General features: G+C 41.6%; 1 protein-coding gene across 1 annotated transcript in view; it reads left to right on the forward strand.

The window, feature by feature from the left end:
• Nucleotides 1-19,583, forward strand: part of AGK (acylglycerol kinase) — a 929,730-nt gene that overhangs the window by 353,355 nt on the left and 556,792 nt on the right. Inside the window, exons 8-9 of the mRNA XM_044088489.1 lie at nt 1,654-1,748; nt 2,572-2,641. Coding sequence (XP_043944424.1) covers nt 1,654-1,748; nt 2,572-2,641 — 165 coding nt within the window. The remainder of the gene's footprint in view (nt 1-1,653; nt 1,749-2,571; nt 2,642-19,583) is intronic.

The following is a 19,583-nucleotide window of genomic DNA, read 5'->3' on the forward strand; positions in this document are numbered from 1 at the left end:
AGGGCACTTCTGTGGGCTAGGCTTGTAAAGGCCCCAGGGCCATTAGACTAATACACACCTATGAACCCTGGGAGTGAAGCACTCCCTTTATTTTGCACTGCAGTATTAATATTGGAAAATTAATCAATGCACTTTGAGAATAGAACCTATAGCCTTTTGATCTTCCAGTGTCAAAAGTGAGTATGCTTCCTGTTGGGCGGTTAGAAGGTACCCTGAAGTTTTAGAAGCTGACCAACCGTTGTATTCTTGGCAGGATTTAGCCCATCTAGCTTAGGCTACTGCAACAGTAATCATTCTGATCTCTGCTGTTTGTGGTATCAGTTTACTTCCATAACTGTACTTTTCAGAGTAAAGACGGAGGCAAATGAATATAGTACCCCTGTGCTGGTTGCTTCATATGGAATTCAGTAAACATTCTTTTGATGACATCTTTTTATCACTGCAGTCTAGAGATGTTAGGCAAATCTTTGTGCATAAGGTCACCACTACACAGGTGTGGTTTTATTTTGCACTTGGGCAAGTGTTGCCAATGTTATCAGATAGATGGATGGTATGGATATTATAGTAAATGACTACATTTCAAACTCAAAATCAAATGGATTATATGATGATTTCATGTGCTGGTGTATAGCATCAACGTTTATCCCAGCATGAAAGCAAGATCTGCATGTAATCAAAGGTGATGTGAAATCTGTTAGCCATACCTGCTGTGAGATGGATCTCAGAGTTCTGTGGGATTGCTTTTATTGGTATCCGAGTACTAGTAATTTGTTGTGTAGGTAGCTTGTTGTTTAGGTGTTTTGGTATGTAGATGATAGGCTGAACCTGCAAGGTGACTGGCAGAGTTTACCAAGACTAAAGATTTTTACTGGCAACTTCTTAAAAACTGGGAATGCAATGGGGATATGTTTCAGATAAAGTTACAGGTATTCTAATGCAGTTGCAGTTCCCAGTGCTTTTTCCTGACAAAATTGCTTTTAACCCAAGTAAAAACATGATGTAAAGCATGTTCTTTACAGAGTCAGTCACCAAGGCAGCAGAAGCTTACAGATGTACTGAAGCTTTGCACAAGTTCAACATAAATACACAAGTTATTTTTCCTTTCTGTTCAGATGAGACCGGGAGAGTTTAGCCATCTTTTGTGATAATTCACTGTTGTCAGTTTGATGAAGAACCAATATTACACTTTCCTCTGTTGCACAGGCCCTTACAAGCTGTTGTATCCATATTTTGTAAATCAGGCTGTGTATGCAATGTGTGTGCATACTTGTTTTATTTACACAGTATTGGTACCATACTTTCATGCATTCTTAATGTGTTTTTTACATAAGATTTAGAATTGTTCATCTAGTTCTTGTATTTTGTTTCAAATTTCTTTTAGTCCATGTCTTGTGTCTCCAGCATCATATTTTATAAAGCAGTTTGTCTCCAGAAAAATTATCATTTGCTCTGCCTAAAAATGAAATAGTACATGTGCATGTGATGTTGACATGTTAACTCTTACTAAATGTCCTAATTAATAATTCATCTGGGGCGTCTTGCCTTTAGCAGCTATTTTTTGGATTCTGAATCAGTTTTTCATTTTGTATTGGCACTGGCTGTGTTGCAGATAAAAATCTTATTCTTAACATGCATTTCTGTTTAATTGTGCAGACCACATTCAGCAAGATACCAATAGGATTCATTCCATTAGGAGCTACCAGCAGTCTTAGTCGAACACTGTATCCAGAAAATAAGGATAAGGTCAAGTAAGTAAACTCAGATAAATATTCCTTTTATTTCAGTATTCTTTTTCACTCCATATCTGCCAATTATCCGTCCGGAGCCCATTTGTTCCTTCATGCTGGGTAGCCCCAGCATGGGCGGAGAGAGATGACTAGTGGGGTTGTCAGCCACAGAGGCTGTTTATGCCTTCATTGTCATACCGCTAATGAGGATATTTCTGAGAGGCCATAACCCCCTGCAGAGCATCTTATGATTTCTTCACTTAAACATGCAGCTTTCAGTTGTATACAGTGAGGCCTGCTACCACCATCTTAGGATTGCCAAGCCAACATCCCTTTTTCTGGCCATTTTAGTGCTGTGCAAGCCCACGTTTGTACGGTAGTGATGGACTTATTAGAATCATCACTCCCCTACATCACTCCTGGATGGGTGAGGTGGGATCAGATGCTTAGTCTCATTCTTCTCTACCTATTGGGTGTTCTAGTACCGTTCCACTGTTCAAACTCTGATCATCTGGATCATAGTATCATAGTCAGGGCTTTATCTCTGTGTCTCATAGCCAGACCAGTATTCCTTTGGTTTATAACAGTTCAGAAAATCATATATTGGGTGTTCTAGTACCGTTTCACTATTCAAACTCTGATCATCTGGATCATAGTATCATAGTCAGGGCTTTATCTCTGTGTCTCATAGCCAGTCCAAATTTTCCTTTGGTTTATAACGGTTCATAAAATGATATACGAGTTGTTTTATTATGTGCTTTCCTTTTTATCAGTACTCAGTGTATTGCAGTTACATCTCTTCAATGACACTCTCACTGCAACATTCTTTTTCTTTGTGGTTTAGAACAATAACAAATGCAGCTCTGGCCATACTTAAAGGGGAAACTGTTCAACTAGATGTGCTGCAAATTAAGGTAAGTGCAATAATCCAGGTGTAATACGTGGATGGCATTTGAAATAATATTGTTTACTGACGTCAAGCTTTCCTGACGCAAGACATCCTGTTTTGTGTCCTTTTTATGGTTCTTACAGTGCATTGCCACAATTAGTTCGAAGGAAAATATGCTGTTGGCTGTTCAGGTCCTTTTCTGTAAATTAAATTGATTTCATTGATTTTTCAGCAGAAAGATACAAAGTCCAGATGTGCAAATAACAAGTGCTGAATTTACAGTAATGTGAATCAAATTTTGTATATGTTAACTGTATAGAAAAACAACAAAGTCGTGGTACTCTGCATTAATTTCCCCAAGTCATCTTCCATCAAGAAATTTACACCACTTTCTCCCATAGAGGAAAAAGTTGGGAAAAAATGTTGTGGAACTCCGTCACACTGCAGCTTCTTCTTAATAGTCAGTAGTCTCCCACCTCCATTCCCCTAATTAAAGTGATCTAAAGAGTGTATGAGAAGCGATGTACTAGGTGAGACAACATCTAGTCATTTACTGTTTGTACTCATTAACCAGGTTACAGCACTGATCCCCCTGGAGCACTATGTGGGTAAGTGACTTGCTCAGAGTCGCAGTGTAGACAAACGGAGGCTGAGGGAGTCAAACCCTGGACCACAGGAAATAGCTTGTTAACAGCAGCCATAGGGTTTTGCATTGTCTACTTAGTTACCTAGCTGAGAACTCAACAGAGGATCCAGGCCTGGACAAATCTGTTTTCTGAGCTTGATGATAGCCATGATGTGCAGACCGTTAGGTGTGAGTGGCTGCAGTTTCACCATACTGTTATGAATTTGCTTCAGACATCAGACCTCTTTTACTGAAGTTTAGAGTAGTGGACAGTTTTCTTACTGATGTCATTTTGAGGCTTTCCTCCTTATAGGTGAATCTGTTCCAGGTGCTATCAGTGCATGCTTTATTAGTATAGTGGGGAGCCCATCTGAGCTCTTTCAGTTTGGCAAAGGTGGTTTCCCCTGAAGAGTGAGCTTCACATAAACCATCCAGTGCTGCAAGCAGTTGTCTGAGCCATGATATCTTTGCAGAGTAAACTGAATCCAGACCCCTTCCTGATACAGTCGTGAAACCGATACATCATGTGGTGCTTAAACAAGCATGGGGGACATGGTTGGATTACCTTTGCAGGAAAAGTATGCTTACCTGGCTGCAGGCATCCTGCTGTCAGTTGTTGACATTCTGGAAGAAACCAGCAAGCTGTGAAACTCTGTGAGCCACTCCTCCTGTTCTGTCTTGGAGCTGACATTCTAGAGTCTTGCATGGTCAAGGTCTTGTAGAAGAGTATGCCCCAGAGACTCAGCTGTTTGCCACTTGAGAGGATGCTGTTCTCTCACTCTTCTGCTTCATGCAGTAAGGCATGAGGGAGTTGGGTTTGATGTTGTCTTTCCCTGCAGTAGAGGAGAACTGCACATTTTTCCTCTATTCCTTCGTTTCTGTACCTTGTTGTGGTACTCGAAGAAAAAAACAAAGTTCATCTTTATCTTCTTTAGGCAGCAAAATGTGTCAGGTTTCAGGCTGCCAAGACACTTGTTGGTAGAGGAAGCCTTTTCAGTACAAACCAAAAAATTATTGGTGTGATAGCCAGCTCTGCTTCTTGATGCATCACCTTGTTAGAACACTCAGTCCAGCTAAATCATCTAGCTGGAATGACAAAGATGGTTGGAACCACTACGTAGTCCTCCACCAAGTGGACAAAGATTTTCATATGGATGGAGGGCATCCAGTTGTGGCCATATTCTCGGTACATGCATGTACTTCTCCCTTTCCTCAGGATCTGTACTATTTAGGTATCAGTTACTCCAAGGTCAAGGTGCATGTATGTCTTCTATTTCTGCCCATCATGACCTCTGAGCAGGACTGTGTCTCAGCATGGATTGTTTAAGAAATTCATTAAAGGAGTTCTGCATCTGCCTCCTCCTTATATGAACCTCCACCTTCATTAAACTTTAATGTCATGGTTAATGGGCACCATTTGAGTCTGCTGGGTTAGTCATGTTGAAATTTGTTTGTTGGATGCTTTTCCTGGTGGCCATCACCTCTGCTCACAGGATCACATAGCATTAAGCTTTTTTTAATATATATGCACACTTTGTGTGCATGTGTGTGTATTTGTCTCTAGTGCGCACACACACATACATATATAGATATATATTGTATATATACATGGGTCTGTTTACATAATGTGAGTGTAAGACACTTGATCTAATACTCAAAAAAAATTAAACACTAAACCACCAAGCAAAATTACACAGATAAACCCCCACACCCCTCGCTAATTATATTCTAACTCCAAGGTTACACGACAGTGAGGAAAGGGCAAATTTCCCACTCACCACTATTACGCAGTCTTGCACAGAAAAAAAACTGGCAATGTGAGATCAATTGATTTTCAGTCTGTAGTACCCACTTTTTTCTGTGTAATGAATTTACTTCTTGTCCACCTCAATGACACTCCTGCGTACATTCGCACATTTATTTTCTAGCACACTCCTACTTACCTGCACACTATAAAACTTTTATTCAACATTATTAGATTGTCATAACTGTGCACTATTTGGCATTCGGTATTCTTTAGCATGGAAACCTTTCTGTATTTTGTTTGTGTGCAAACTTACACACACACATGCATGTGTGTATATGTAGATATGCATTCATGTATATATGTTTATCTGTGCAGATAGGACAGATAGAAATATAGACAAACTCTACCATGAATACATATACATGTGTATATGTATTGTGCCATATATAATACAAGTAACCCAAAAACTGTTGCAATTGAACCTTTTCTGCATCAAGAGATGTCCCAGAGTCGTAAGGGTGTTCCTACCCAAGCTTCATGAGCAACAAAAAATAAAGATGGTGAAGGTTTGTGTCTGTTATATACTAGGAATAAACTGATGCCACACAGAACTGGATGTCCTTCTGGCCAGAAGGAGAAATAGTGCTAATTCCTGCAAGTTGGAATGTGTGTTGGGCCTTCTGGGTCAAAAGTCCCAAGGATTATGGTTACTAGAACAGTGATATTAGTCAAGCAACCAGTAATTATGTTGAGTTCCTTACACAGCTGTACTATCCTAATAAAGCTGTAAAGAAGGTGCACTGTCTGCTTCATAAAGCTGAAGAAGTGACTTCTGCTAACCAGGAATGTTGGCAGATTAAGCTTTGTAAGACTTCAAGTTTCTTGTAGGAAGGTACAGATTACAGATTCCTTAGACTCATATTTGTAATAGCAGCACCTGAAGTTTTTTTTATGGAGCTATCGCAGAGCTGGCTGAGATTCATGAAGCTGTTAGCATTATTGATTGATGTCATGTTGGCATGGAGGCAGAACAAAGAAAAGCACAATGAGAGTCTGAGATACTTAAGATTCTAACAGTGCATCCTCAAGTTGAAAAGAAGTTAGTGTAACATCAGAGTTACAGACCTTTTATTTGTGGATTGCATTTTAACTTCAGAAGGCTTGAAACAAAGTGAAGAAAAAGTAGACAGTAGTACATATGACACAAACAAAATATGTAGATGGACAGAAGTCTAAATTAATGTATACAGAAGCCTTTATTTTCCACATGCACCATACATCACCCGTACGCTACCCGTGTAAGGTGTCAGGCATAAAGGGGAGATACGAATGTGCACATTTGCCACCAGTCCAGACGTCATTATTGAATGTCTGTCTGAATGTCTTTCTAATGTGCAGGTTACTGAGAGGTTTTTCAGATAAGTACCCCTTTAGGATTCTTCCTTATCTTTCTCTTTTATTTTTAGTGTTGTTCGTTTCATGTCATCCAGAAAGGGAAAATGTCAGTGTGAGAGGCAGATTCTCCAGAAAGATCATCATGGCCAGTGTCTTTTCTGTCTGGGTACTTCACATGACCATATGCAGTGTTCTGTCTGCCCAAAGGTTTGTCTGCAAGACCCATCTTAGTTAGCTCTCCTCCTTGTCTATTTAGCTTGAAATCCAACATTGACTCATGGTGCTATGGTGGAGTCTTCCCATCCTGAAGGTCAGCCATCGGCCACGAAAAAGGCCAAAAAATCAGGTCTGATACGGCTGCTGTTCAGCCTCCCCTGGATGTATCTCTTGAGACTAGTGAAAGACCGGGGGATCTTCCAGTCATTGCCTTGGATTCTTCTGCTGCAACCTGGTCAAAGGTTGGCATAGATCTGACTTCTTGCACATCCTCGGAAGCTTTCCAAATGTCTGCTCCATACATTGAGGGGAAACCTCAGCAGATTATATCTGAAGGAGCAAGGGGGATTCTGCAGATCTTAGTGAAGGAGGAGATCCCTGCTATCCTTATTGAGTGTCTACAAGGGTCTGACCATCCCAGAGTTTTTCGTGTGGACATCCTGCAGAAAAAGAAACAGAAAACCAAGCAGCTGATGTTGTCAATTTTCATTCTATCCTCAACCACTGGGTTCGGATTCGACTCGGCTGTTACTTTAGGTCATGGCCACCAAAAAGCTGTCAAGCTCCACCGTTACATAATGCACCAACCCCTGACATACCTTAGCTCTCGTTTGCCGCTTTCAAGACTAAGACATAGTCGCCTTCAACTCTGGAGCGAAAATTCAAAACTACAATTTTTTTTTCTATTTTTACTACTAAATACATGCATATACATATTGATATTGATATATATATATATATATATATATATATATATATATATATATATATATATATGTGTCTCTGTGTATGCGTCTCTATGTCTGTGTATATAGATATATATATATATATATATATATATATATATATATATATATACGGTTTACTATGAAACTGATGAGTGCAGGTCGGATGAAAACGGGAATGTTGAACCACAGTTGGGTGATTCCCGTTTTCACCAACCTGCACTATTGCAAGTGTGTAGTTTAGCGAATGACACTGTACATTCGCACATATGTCATTGAAGTTATGACTGCAGATCACGGTACAGAGGGGATTAGGAAATTACCCTTTTCCCCACTGTAGTGTGATCTTGGAGTTGGAATATATAGTTTGAAGGGAGGTGCAGGGGAGCTTGCCCCCCTACTAAAACGTGAATGCCAGTGTAGGAGTTTAACGTACGTTTGCACCTGCACTGATGTCACATTCGATATTTGTTGAATCTGCTGAATTCATTCAACAGATTCGAAATTTATGCCTTATTAGTATGCAGGCATTAGCAATTTCTATTCAATCTTTTGGAAGTTTTTTTTTTTTGTGTGTGTGATTTTCTGTGTTTAGATATTAAACATAGATATACATATATGAGTCTACTTCAGAAGACTGACAAACCAAAAGACTGAATCCCAAAAGACTGAAAATTCAAAATACTGAACACATTTTTAAAGCAGGGAGCAACTATATATATATATATATATATATATATATATATATATGTGTGTGTGTGTGTGTGTGTATTCCCCATTCTTCTTACGCTAGGTGCAGTCTCCTTTTACCATTCTTGGTAGTCATTCATATCTTTTCCTACTTTTACACAACTCCATGTATTCTTACTACCATTGTTGGTATTTTTTATTTTTCCTTTTCTTTCTAAAATAAAAAAGAAGAGTGATTTTCTTCTCTTTATTTATAATTCTGTATTTATTTATTTGACATTTGTTAACAGGGTTGATCCAACTGAGCCAGAGGCCCATTTTCTGTGGAGACCCAAGGAGAAAATCTCCAGAGATTTTACAGAGACAAGAACAAATTTTAACATAGTTAATTAATCGCAACACAATTCAAAAAGTCAGTAGTAATGCAATTATAGATAATTAAGATGTACAGAAAAAAATGTGAACAAGATAAAACTACAAAGCAAAGAACGATAGTAATTGTAATGTCAGCAGTGTTGTTTTTCTTGTAGCAGACAGGTAAAATAGAAAATGAAACATACCTCAAAAAACAAAAGTTAGCATAGAGCTAGGTATGAGATACATTAGGTCATTGTAATCACCTAACTATGTGGAGTTCATTCCTGGCTTGGGGGGGTGGGGGGGGGGTGAGGAAGAGTAATGGGTTAGGTAGGGTGATAACCGGAGCAAGACTTTATGCTAAGTAAATGTAGTCTAAGCTCTTTTTTGAAGTGCTTAGGGCAGGAGATGGTTCTTATATGTGAGGGGAGTTTGTTCCATGCTTGGGCTACGCTGCATTTGTAAAGTAGTTTTCCAAAGTACTTGTTGGGTTTATAAATGCCAAGGAGTTATTGATTCGATGTACGGACAGTACGGTTTGGGGTATAATAGGATATCAGGGAAGAGAGAGGCAGGAAGTAAGTTTGTAAAGTACAGTGTGTATGATTTGAAATTGAGACATTTGGTGTAGTTGGGGGAATTCTAGCCTTTTAAGAGAGTTGAGTGCTAGGCAGTGGTGTGAGTTGTGTGGAGAGTTAGTGGCAAATCTGGCTACTTTATGGTAAGTTTGTTAGAGTCTGGAAAGACGTGTGGAATGAATGGAAGTGAGACTAGGGGCTGCATAGAGAGGGGAGGGAAGGAGGAGAGATTGAGTTACAGAGAGTCTAGTTTCTGAGTTAAGAAATTTCTTATTTCAGTAAAGTAGGCCTAGTTTTGTTTTGTTTTTTTTTTTTTTGTTTTTTTTTATAGTTTGTTGAATATGGAGATTAAATTTAAGTTCATCATCAATAATAGTGTCTAGGAGCTTTGTGTGGGGTTCCGCTAGGATGGTTGTTTTGTCCAGGGATGTGACGACAAAGGAGGATTTGTGGTGAGAGAGAGGTCGAAGAAAGAATAGTAAGAGGTTAGTTTTTTTTTTTTTTTTTTTTTTTTTTTTTATTTAAGTTGAGCTGATTTTTGGTGAACCGTGTTTCACCGGATAGGAAGGAGTTTTGAGTGTGTGTGTGTGTGTGTGTGTGGAGGTCAGATAAGTTGTCAGAAATGGAAATGTGTAGAATCGTTGGCGTACTGAATGAGGGTAGACTGTTTACAGCAAGTATGGAGGTTGTTTATGAATATATTAAACAGAAGGGGGCCTAGGATGGATCCTTTGGGGACACCACATTTTATGGGTAGAAAGGAGGAGCAGGAAGTGAGCCATCTGACAGATTGCTGCCTGAGGTGTAGTTCAGGATGTCAGAAAAATGCCCTTCAGGGTTTAAGAAATGCCAAAAGGGCAGCTACAAGTTGCCTGTATCAGATGTGCATTCATTATACGTTTATTGTCTGGACCTGGAACATCTTAAAATTGATTGCCAAATGTCAAAACTTTAATCCATGGGCCATTGCTGACCAAAATAATAAACTTATATTAAAAGGGTTACTCCCTACTTCTTTTTCTGAAACTATTACTGGAGCTCAACCCTCCAAGGTTAAAACTAAGGAGACTTTTACCAAATCTCCTAAACTATCAATATCGTCAACTCCTTCATCTTTGGAGCCACCTAAGAAGAAACACAAATCTGAATCGAAGACAATTTCCACAGTTTCAGTGTCTAACCTGACAGCTTCCTCTTTGGATCTGAGCATTTCGGATCTGACATCCTTACCTAGGACTAGGTACTCACCCTCTGTTGATCCATTGCCTTCCAGAGTTCCTTCTCCTTTTTTTGGAATGCCAGCATTCTTGGTTCCCCATCCTTGCTTCTTCTAAGTCTTCCAGAAGTCTAACTGAAACAGGATGATGAGGAGATTTCTCTCAGCACAGATTCAGATGGTCTCCCGGCTCCTACCCCTACCCCTTTGGATCATGGAGTCTGTCCTTCTACCACTCCACCGATTACAGCTCCTTCTCTGATCCAGTTGATCATTTCAGCGCCCATGGATCAGAGCCTTCCTGGTCTGTCTGGTTCAGAGCTGAAGACATTTTTATCTTCGGATCCAAAGCTGTTTCTGAGTGCAATGGCTCCAATGTCTTCTGAGCCAGATGACTGTCAGAGCCGAAGCGCCCCTGTTGGGTCCAAGGAGTTGGAGTTGACTCCAAAATTTTTGGAGCTGTCTAGGTCTGTCTGGGCCTTGACATTGGACAGCTCAGTTCTGACTTCCACATTGGGTAGATTGCCTTCAGGGAAGAGGGAACCGATGGGCCAGAAGCCTGGCTTCTCAACTCTATTGTCTTCCTTCTATCCAGAGCATTTTGCTTTTGAGGTAGTAAAGAGAGTGTTCTCTGCTCCGACAGGACGGACAGATCCTACCCCCTCAAATCTTCCCTCTGGATCCCAGATGTCTCTGCACCTTGAGCCTCATCATTCTACGCCACAGGAACAGCTCACTCATGGTCTTCAGGCTACCTAGCAGGGTTTCACAGTCTTCAGGCTACCTAGCAGGGTTTCACAGTCTTTTCCAATACTTCCAGGGGACTTCTACAGTGAGGTGCTCCTATGAAGAAGTGCAAGAGGAGGCACTTGAACTTATCTCGGGAGTCGATCAGGAAGTGCAGGAGGAGGCACTTGGACTCCCCTCGGGAGTCGATCACCGAAGATACTGATTTTGATGAAGGAGAAGGGTCCCCAAGATCACCACCTGACAATGTCCCATTTGGAGACATTTTTGAGATTCTTAAGCAGAGGGGTGGTTGGTCCTCTGATAACTCTTCCCCAGAGGAGTCTGTATTCCTGGTAGCCTATGGAGTTGGCCCGTCTACCTCCTGGGTTACTTCACCTACCAATGAGCTCATTGAATTGATCTCTGGGCGGGTGTGGAAGGAACCTGACTCAGTTGAGCCAATCCCAAAAAGACCAGATCGAATTTGGGCTCCTCCTGTAGGTAGGAAATTCTAGAGTAAGGGGCTGTCCATAGATGCTATGGTTGTGATGGGGGGCACCAAGAAGTAACTTGCTGAGCAGATTTCTTCTGTGCATCCCCTTAACAGTGAGTCTAGGGCATTGGACAGATTTGGGAGGTGTGTGTATACTTAAGCAACTTTTGCCCTTAGGTTGCTGAACTACTTGGCACACTTTAAGAGACTACAAAGGGACTTGATCAAGGAGCTTTCAAAATCCCTTTTGGGGAATACCCTTGGGGGTAGTAGAGAGGCCAAGGGGAAAAGCAGAAAACTGAAAATACAAGGGAGAAACAGAGAAATGCAAAAATTTCCTGAGGCTCAATCTTCTGTGGTTTTGCAGTTGGATGCTCTCCAATCTATTTCAAATTCATCCATGAGGCTTACCTTGCATGCAGCTGAAGGTGCCTCAAGGACGGTGGGTTCAGGCATTTCCATCAGGAGGCATGCCTGGATGTGCTTGTGTGATTTTTGTGGAGCCCTTCAAGTCATCATTCGTCATTGCACACTTTGACAGCAGTTCGTTGTTTGGCCCTAAATTTAAAGACACACACTGTAGTTGTGAGAATGGCTGACAGACTGACCCTGTCTGCAGTGGGGTTACATTTTTCGACCCATCAAAGATCCTTTTCTAGGAATCAACAAGGTGCTTGAAAAATGTGGTTCAGGAAGTCCCAAGGTTCTTTCCAAGTTCCACATGGGGATAGTTGTGACAGAGGAGGCCCGCAGGACCAAGGGTCCAGAGATTCCTTCTCCAGCAGACCCTATCAGCACTCTTGAAAGGAGACCAGATTGTCCCCCTCTGGAGGCAGTCTGGGTTTGATTATCCCTATACCAGAGATCCTGGCAAGACATAACAAAAGATATGTAGGTGCAGAGGATTATTTCCAGAGGTTATGTAATTCCCTTTTCTCTTCACCTCCATAGGTATACAATTTTCCAGATGTTCCACCCAGTCAGCACTAGGAATATTAAACCTGCTAGTAAAAAAGAGTCATCCAAGAGGTCCCACCAGACCAGACAGAGTCCATAACTTACTCAAGATTCTTATTAGTGCCAAAGAAAACTAGGGACTGGAGATCAGTTTTGGATCTCAGCGACTTCAGCATGTCAGTTTGACACACAAAGTTTCGGATGGCCATGGTTCAGTCCAGTCTTTCCTTTTTTGGCAAGGATGACTGAATGTGCTCAGTGGACCTTCAGGATGCTTAATATCACATAAAATGAACAGACAATCCAGAAGGTATTTGTTTCCATCTGGGAGCCAGTCACTAGCAGTTCAGAGCACTGCCCTTTGGCATCACCACAGCCCCCAGGTTGTTCACCAAATGTATGGCAGTGGTGGCTGCTGACTTGAGATTGCAGGGATTCCAGGTGTTTCCATACTTAGATGACTGTCTGTCTCATTACCGCCCTGATCAAGCATTTACTAATAAAAGCAAGAGATCAGGTACTCCAGGCATGCTCTCATCTGGGGATAACCATAAATTACAACAAGCCTCAGTTTATTACTGACTCAAACATTGGAATTTATAGGAGCTGCATTCAAAATGGTATCAGTGACAGCTTCTCTTCCCCTCCCCTCTCAAGAGTGCAGACTATCAGTTTCCAGGTCAGGAAAATAATTTGCATTACCAAGATTTCAGCCTGGTTGATTCTGCAAGCTTTGAGGTCAGTGTCAATGGCCATAATTTTAGTTCATCTAACAAGATCTCGTATGAGAATTCTTCAGTGGATGCTAGCAATACAGTGGTCGATTCATTATCAACACATGTCAACACAAATAAGAATCACTTTGCCATGCAAGAGATATCTTTGGTGGTGGATTCCATCAGATCAGGTTCTAAAAGGCTGTCCTTTCATTCTCCCTCAGCCAAAGGCTATAGTGACCACGGTTGCTTCCCAGATTGGGTGGGGGGCACTTCCTGGGGAAAACAGTTCAAGGCACTTGGTCCCCCGAAGAGGCCAATACACATAGCAGTGTCCTAAAGATGAGAGCAATGCTCTTAGCATTGCAGACATTTCAAGAATCTCTCCTTTTCGGGACAGTTGCAATCCAGACAGACAACATGTCAGTAATTTGGTACATCAGCAAACAAGAGGGAGCCAGTTCTTGCCCCTTATGTCAAGAAGTCCTCATAGTGTGGCAATGGACAGTTTCTTCCAACTGCTTTATAATAGTAATGCACATTCTGGGGAAATCCAGCACGATAGCAGACAAACTAAGCATGTCCATTCTAGTAGCTTATATTTTCCATCAATTGGGCCAGCCTTGCTGCAGTCTTTTTGCATCTCCCCTAAACAAGTGCAGCATTTTCTTTGCTCTGATCCCTCCACCAAGGGAATCACCGAGAGATGCTGTACTCCACGACTGGCCCCCTGTCTTCTCTATGTCTACCCTCCAACCCCCCCCTAATTCCCAGATTCCTACAGAAAGCTGCTGGGTTGAAGAGCCAAGTCATCCTCATTACACCTTACTGGCTTTGACAGATTTGGTTCCTGTTCCTTTCGTCTCATCTACTTTACCCACCTTGGATTATAAATCCTATTCCAGATATACTGTCTCACCTGACGGGCATGATTCATCTGGATAGCTCAAACCTCAAACAAACAGTGTGGTTTCTCCACTCCCTTTAATAGCCAGACAGCCAATGCTGTCTTCCCTTGTCCGTCACATTCTTTTTCTCTTCCCATAAGACTTCTACAAGAAAACTTTACATAAGTAAATTGAAAAGGTTCATTATTTGGGCACAGCAGAAACACATTGACCCCCTTCTCAGCTCCTGTACAAAGTGATTGAATTTGTGGCAACACTTTTTAATGAGGGAGTGAGCTCCTCAACAATTAGAGTTCAGTTAACAGCAATCTCTAATTTTCATATTGGATTTGAGAATTCTTCCTTGGCCTCATCTAAGCATTGTAAAGCCTTTTTGACAGTCACCCTACTGTTGATACCTATTTATAAAGATCATACTCCACCACAGAATTTAAATTTGGTACTGCAGGCCTTAATTCACTCCCTCCTTTGAACCAGCAGCTAAATGTGATCTTAAATTCCTGACCTGGAAAACTTATGTTTTTACTAGCCATTACCACTCCTAGAAGAATTTCAGAACTTCAAACCTTGTCCTCTAAACCTCCCTACTTGATTTTTCATAAGGATAGAGTAACATTACATACCAATGCTTCTTTTCCTTCCTGTGGTGGTGTCAGAATCCACTATTAACCAGTCCATTAATCTGCCAATCCTCTTTCCTAAGTTTGCAAACAAAGGTGAGTATATGTTACATTCATCGGATGTCTACAGACAGTTATGTTTTTACCTACATAGAAGAAAAGATATTAGAAAAAGACAGATCAATTATTTGTGTCCTTTGTGATTCTAAATTGCGAAAGTCAGTTGCAAAATTAACTTTAGCCAGATAGCTGACAAATTGCATATCACTTATCTGCAACAAATTGGGTCTAAACTTATCAAAACCTCTAAGAGCCCATTCAACTAGACCTATGGCAACTTCTTTAGTATTCCTGTTTATGACTTCCATGGACGACATATGTACAGCTGCAACTTGGGCCAGTCTTCATACCATTATCACTCATTACAAACTAGATCTGGTTTTGAGGGTAAGAGCAGCCTTTGACTCAGCTGTGCTCAGGAATATCCTTCCCTAGAGTCCACCCAGGAATTTAGGTAGCTGGGGGTTCTTTCCCAACAGTTGGGAATAGAATGAAATTTGACATTAGATAAAGAAGTTATATACTTACCATAATGTTCCATTTGTTTTGTCCAGTCTCATTCTTCCTCAACTTTCCACCCACCAACCCCCAACCCTTTTTCACAATTGATTTCTAGAAGAACAAGATATTATAAGGAATCCACTGCTGAGCTCCAGATATGGCTTTATTCTGTTAGGATTTTTATAGTAGTTCATCCTACTTTATATCCAACAGTAAACAAGATCTGAGGTGTGTTAGGGGTTGGTGCATAATTGAGAGCTTTTTGGTGGTCAGAAGCTAAAGTAATAGCCGAGTTGGATCCAAACACAGCAGTTGAGGAAGAATGAAAATAGACAACACAGATGGAACGTTATGGTAAGTACATAACTTCTTTGTATTTCCCCTGCAGTTAAGGATCCCCAAAGAGAACAGCAGGATTGTACTCAGGGTTTATCTCTTTAATGGCTTTAAAGGGGGTCTCTCTGCCTGCCCCTCCTTGGTCTTCCAGTCCTCTTAAGAGAACTAGAGAGCAATGTTCCTCTGATGAGGATGAGGATGAAGATTCAGGGGAAGCATCACTGGCCATCTCTTCTCAGATCCCTTCTCCTTTGGACTATGGTTCAGAGGAAGAGGATTCTATTAGCCCAGATTCCCCGTTAGAGGAACTCTCCTTTAGGGACACTATTTCGTGTGATGTCATTTGTGGGATTGTTCTCAGGTTTTTTGATATGCAGAAGAGATATAATAAGCTCCTCCAGCTGGAGTCTCCCAAGCCTTCTGCTATTCCTGTTGTTCTGGCTGCCCTCCTGGATACTTTTCAGCAGCTTCCCTAACCCCTGATTCTCAGCCACCAGTTCCTAACAAACATGACAGATTTTACAAGGTATCTGATGATTGTAAATGTTTGTATAAATGCCCTTCTGCTAATCCTTCTCTGGTGTCTGTCTCCTCTGAAAAACCTTTCAAGCTGTTGCCTTCTACCAAGTTGCTTCCTTAAGATAAGAATTGTAAGGTCATGTAGAGGTTGGGCAAAAAAGTGTATACTGCTGCCACTCTGTCATTTAGGGCTATTAATTACCAGACTCATATGACCAGATATGTTTTAGCCCTCCTTTCTCAAGTTTCTCAGGTGAGTTTTGACCTTCCTGGGTCCAAGGGGAAGACTTTGTCCCTTTCCTTGTTGAGTTCTACTTTTCAAGTTGCCTGCCACTCTATTAAGTGAAGTTGTGATGCAGCTGATGGTTCTTCAAGGATGCTGCATTTGGTTCTGTTATGAGATGTTACTCTTTGCTTTGACTTCAGGCATTACCTTATGACATTAAGGCCAAATTATTGAATGCTCCTTTGAATAATAAAAATCTTTTTGGTACTCCTGCTGCTGAACTTTTTAAATCTCTCCAGGATAGGGCAAAGCCTTGCAGGAGTTGAAACATATTTCTCCTATTCCCAAATTTCAGAAAAATTACCCTTCCAAATCTGCTTCTGCTCGCAAACATTCTCTCCTCCCCACCCAAGGGTAAAAATGGTTCTCACAAACCACCTTTTCAGAACAAGCCAGGTTCCATTTGACATTTACTTCCTTTTTCCCCTCGGCCAGGTTCCCGAGTCCCTTCGTCTTTTCCTGTCAATTTCAAATTGGTTAAGGATCACAGTAGACTCCTGAGTTCTGTCCATTATCCACCAGGGGTATTTCATGGCTTGGAAATCTCTTCTTCTCTTTCTGGGCATGCCTCAACCTCCTCAAGAACAGCTTCCTGTCTTTCCAGAGGTGATTCATTCTCTTTTGTCCCTGGGCACTATTCAGGCTGTGATCCCTGCCCAGGAAGGGATGAGTTTTTATTCCAGAATGCTTCCAGTTCCTAGGAAGGAGGGCACCTGGATTCCAGTTCTGGACCTTTCTCAGCTCAGCACCTTTCTCCATATCCCCTCCTTTTGGATGTTGTCTCTTCTGACTTTATTTCTTTTTCTTCTTCCCAAAACATTTCTGGTCGCTCTGGATCTCGAGGATGCCTACTTTCGTATCTCCATCAATCCCCTTTTCAGGAAATGTTTGCATTTCTTGTTTCTCCCTTGTATTTTCAGTTTTCTGCTTTGCCCTTTGGCCTCTCTACTACCGCCAAGGGCATTTGCCTCGCTCCTATCATTCCTTTTTGCAGGATGAGAGGGGCTCATACCTTTCTTTATGTGGGCGTCTGCTTATTCAGGCCACATCCCCTGAAACTATGCTTCAGATCGTCAGTTTACAGTTTCCCTGCTGCAGAGTCTGAAGTACACCGTCAATTTTCAAAAATCAGTCTTGATTACCTCCTTCTCAAAATTATGTTTTCTTTGGTTGCAGGCTCTAGACCATCCTTGTGCTGGCATCTCTTGCTGATACCAAGGCCCTGTCTCTTATTGCCTTTTTCCAGTCTGTTCTTCCTCTGGATTCAGTCATGGCCTGGGACTTTCTCAGGGTCCTAAGGTTTATGGCTTCCACCATTCCCATGCTACCTGTGGCCAGGCTCCATATAAGAAAGCTTAATTGGTACTTTTGTAGTATGGCTTCAACATTGCCACCCACTGGACTTCTTAGTTCCTTTCCTTCCCTGTCTCAAGCCCAAGCTTCAACAGTGGATTCATCAACTTTATCTCAATGTGGGGCTTCCTTTTCTAGTCTCAAGTCTGAACTCCAGAGCTATTTGGAGATGTCTCAGAGGGTGGGGATCTCCCTTTATCTCTCTCAAGGTTCAGGGGTCTCTAGTCTCTTCAGCAGAGATCAGACCACATCAGCATCAAGGAGGTGAGGGCTCTGTTTCTAGCTGTTCATGTTCTGTTTCTTCCCGAGCACCTCAAAGTTTTCACAGACAGTACCGCTGTAATGTAGTATGTCAGAAAGCAAAGGGGTACAAGGTCCTACCTTCTTTTCAAGCTAGCTGCTTGGGTCTGGGATTTAGCTGTCAAGTATCAAGTGACTTTTCAGGCAGTTTACATTCCCCAGAGCACAGTCTAGTGGGAGACTCTTTGAGCAGGTCCAGCATACAGGCTCATGAATGGATGCTTCACAGAGATCTGTTCCTGGACATTGTCCATCAGTGGGTTATTCCTCGGGTAGATCTTTTTGCCTCCCCTCTGAACAGACAGCTTCCTCTTTTCTGTTCCAGACTGCCAAGCCCTCTAGCTTGGAAGATGGATACCCTATCTTTCCTTGGAAGGGGATGTTTCTGTTCAGTTTCTCTCTCATTCCTCTGCTTCCATGTGTCTTGCACAAGATGAGGCAGGACTCTCCCCAAATCTTGTTGGTGACTCCCTTTTGACCCAGACAGCATTGATTCTATCTCACTTGGCCAAGGGGCAATCACCACAAGTTACCTCACCTGGATGGACCTTCTCACACAAGACATGGGGTCTCTTATCCATCCTCACTTGTCCACTCTTCAGCTGACTCTGTGAGTGATAATGTTTTGATCCCTTCAAGGCACCTTTTTTTGAGGACATGCTTTGGGTCTTGCAGGAGGCCAAGAACCCTACTACCAGGAAATCATTTTTGTCCAAGTGGAAGAGGTTTTCTGTTTGGTATGTCTCCCAACTCCAACCCTCAAGATCCTCTGTCTACAGAGGTTCCTCTGGTCCTGTCTTATTCATGTTATCTTCTCCATGCTGGGTTGGCATATTCTTCAGTTAAAGTTCACCTATCAGCAATTTCTGCTTTTCTGCCCTTGAATCCTCCTCTGGCCCCCAGGTTTGAGGTCAAACAGTTTCTAAAAGGCACCCTTGATATTAGGTGTCCTAGGAAGCCTATTCTGCCTTCCTAGGACCTCAGTTGTGTTTCTGAAAAATTAAATCAGGCCCCTTTTGAGCCTTCTACTTCAGCTTACTTACAGCATTGTACTTGGAGCACTGTCTTTTGGCTCTTACTTTGGCCAAAATAGTTTCTGAACTTCAGGCTCTCATGGCTGTTCTTCCTTCCTTAGTTTTTTCACAGGGACAATGTGTCTCGTTGTACTAATCCTTCTTTTATGCCCTAGGTGGTCAGTGAGTTGTCTCTTAATCAGTCTTTTCATTTGCCTTCCTTTTTTTCTTCTCCACAGCCTGCAAGTAAGAAGGTTCTTCACACCTTGGACTTGCATAGACAGCCCTGATATTATTTGGATAAAGCTAAGGATATTTGCAAATCTGAGCAACTTTTTATTTCTTCTCATATCAGGTCTTTGGGTTAGCTGTTTCTAAGCAGACCATCTCTTCCTGAATTTCTGAAGCCATTTCTTTTTGTTATTCCTTTCATAGCAAATGCCGTTCCCCTTTAGAAAGGCTGACTCTACCAGAGCTGTTGCTTCCTATGGTACTTTTTTCAAATGGGTAGATACCAATTCAATCCTTGAGGCTGCTAATTGGTTTTCTTTCATACCTTCACTAAGCATTATAAGTTTGATGTTATTTCCAGGGATACAGCTGACTTTGCCAGGGTTATCCTACATG

Source organism: Protopterus annectens, chromosome 11.part0 (genome assembly GCF_019279795.1).
Source record: "Protopterus annectens isolate FY-2018-M chromosome 11.part0, PAN1.0, whole genome shotgun sequence".
Classification (NCBI taxonomy): Eukaryota; Metazoa; Chordata; order Ceratodontiformes; family Protopteridae; genus Protopterus; species Protopterus annectens.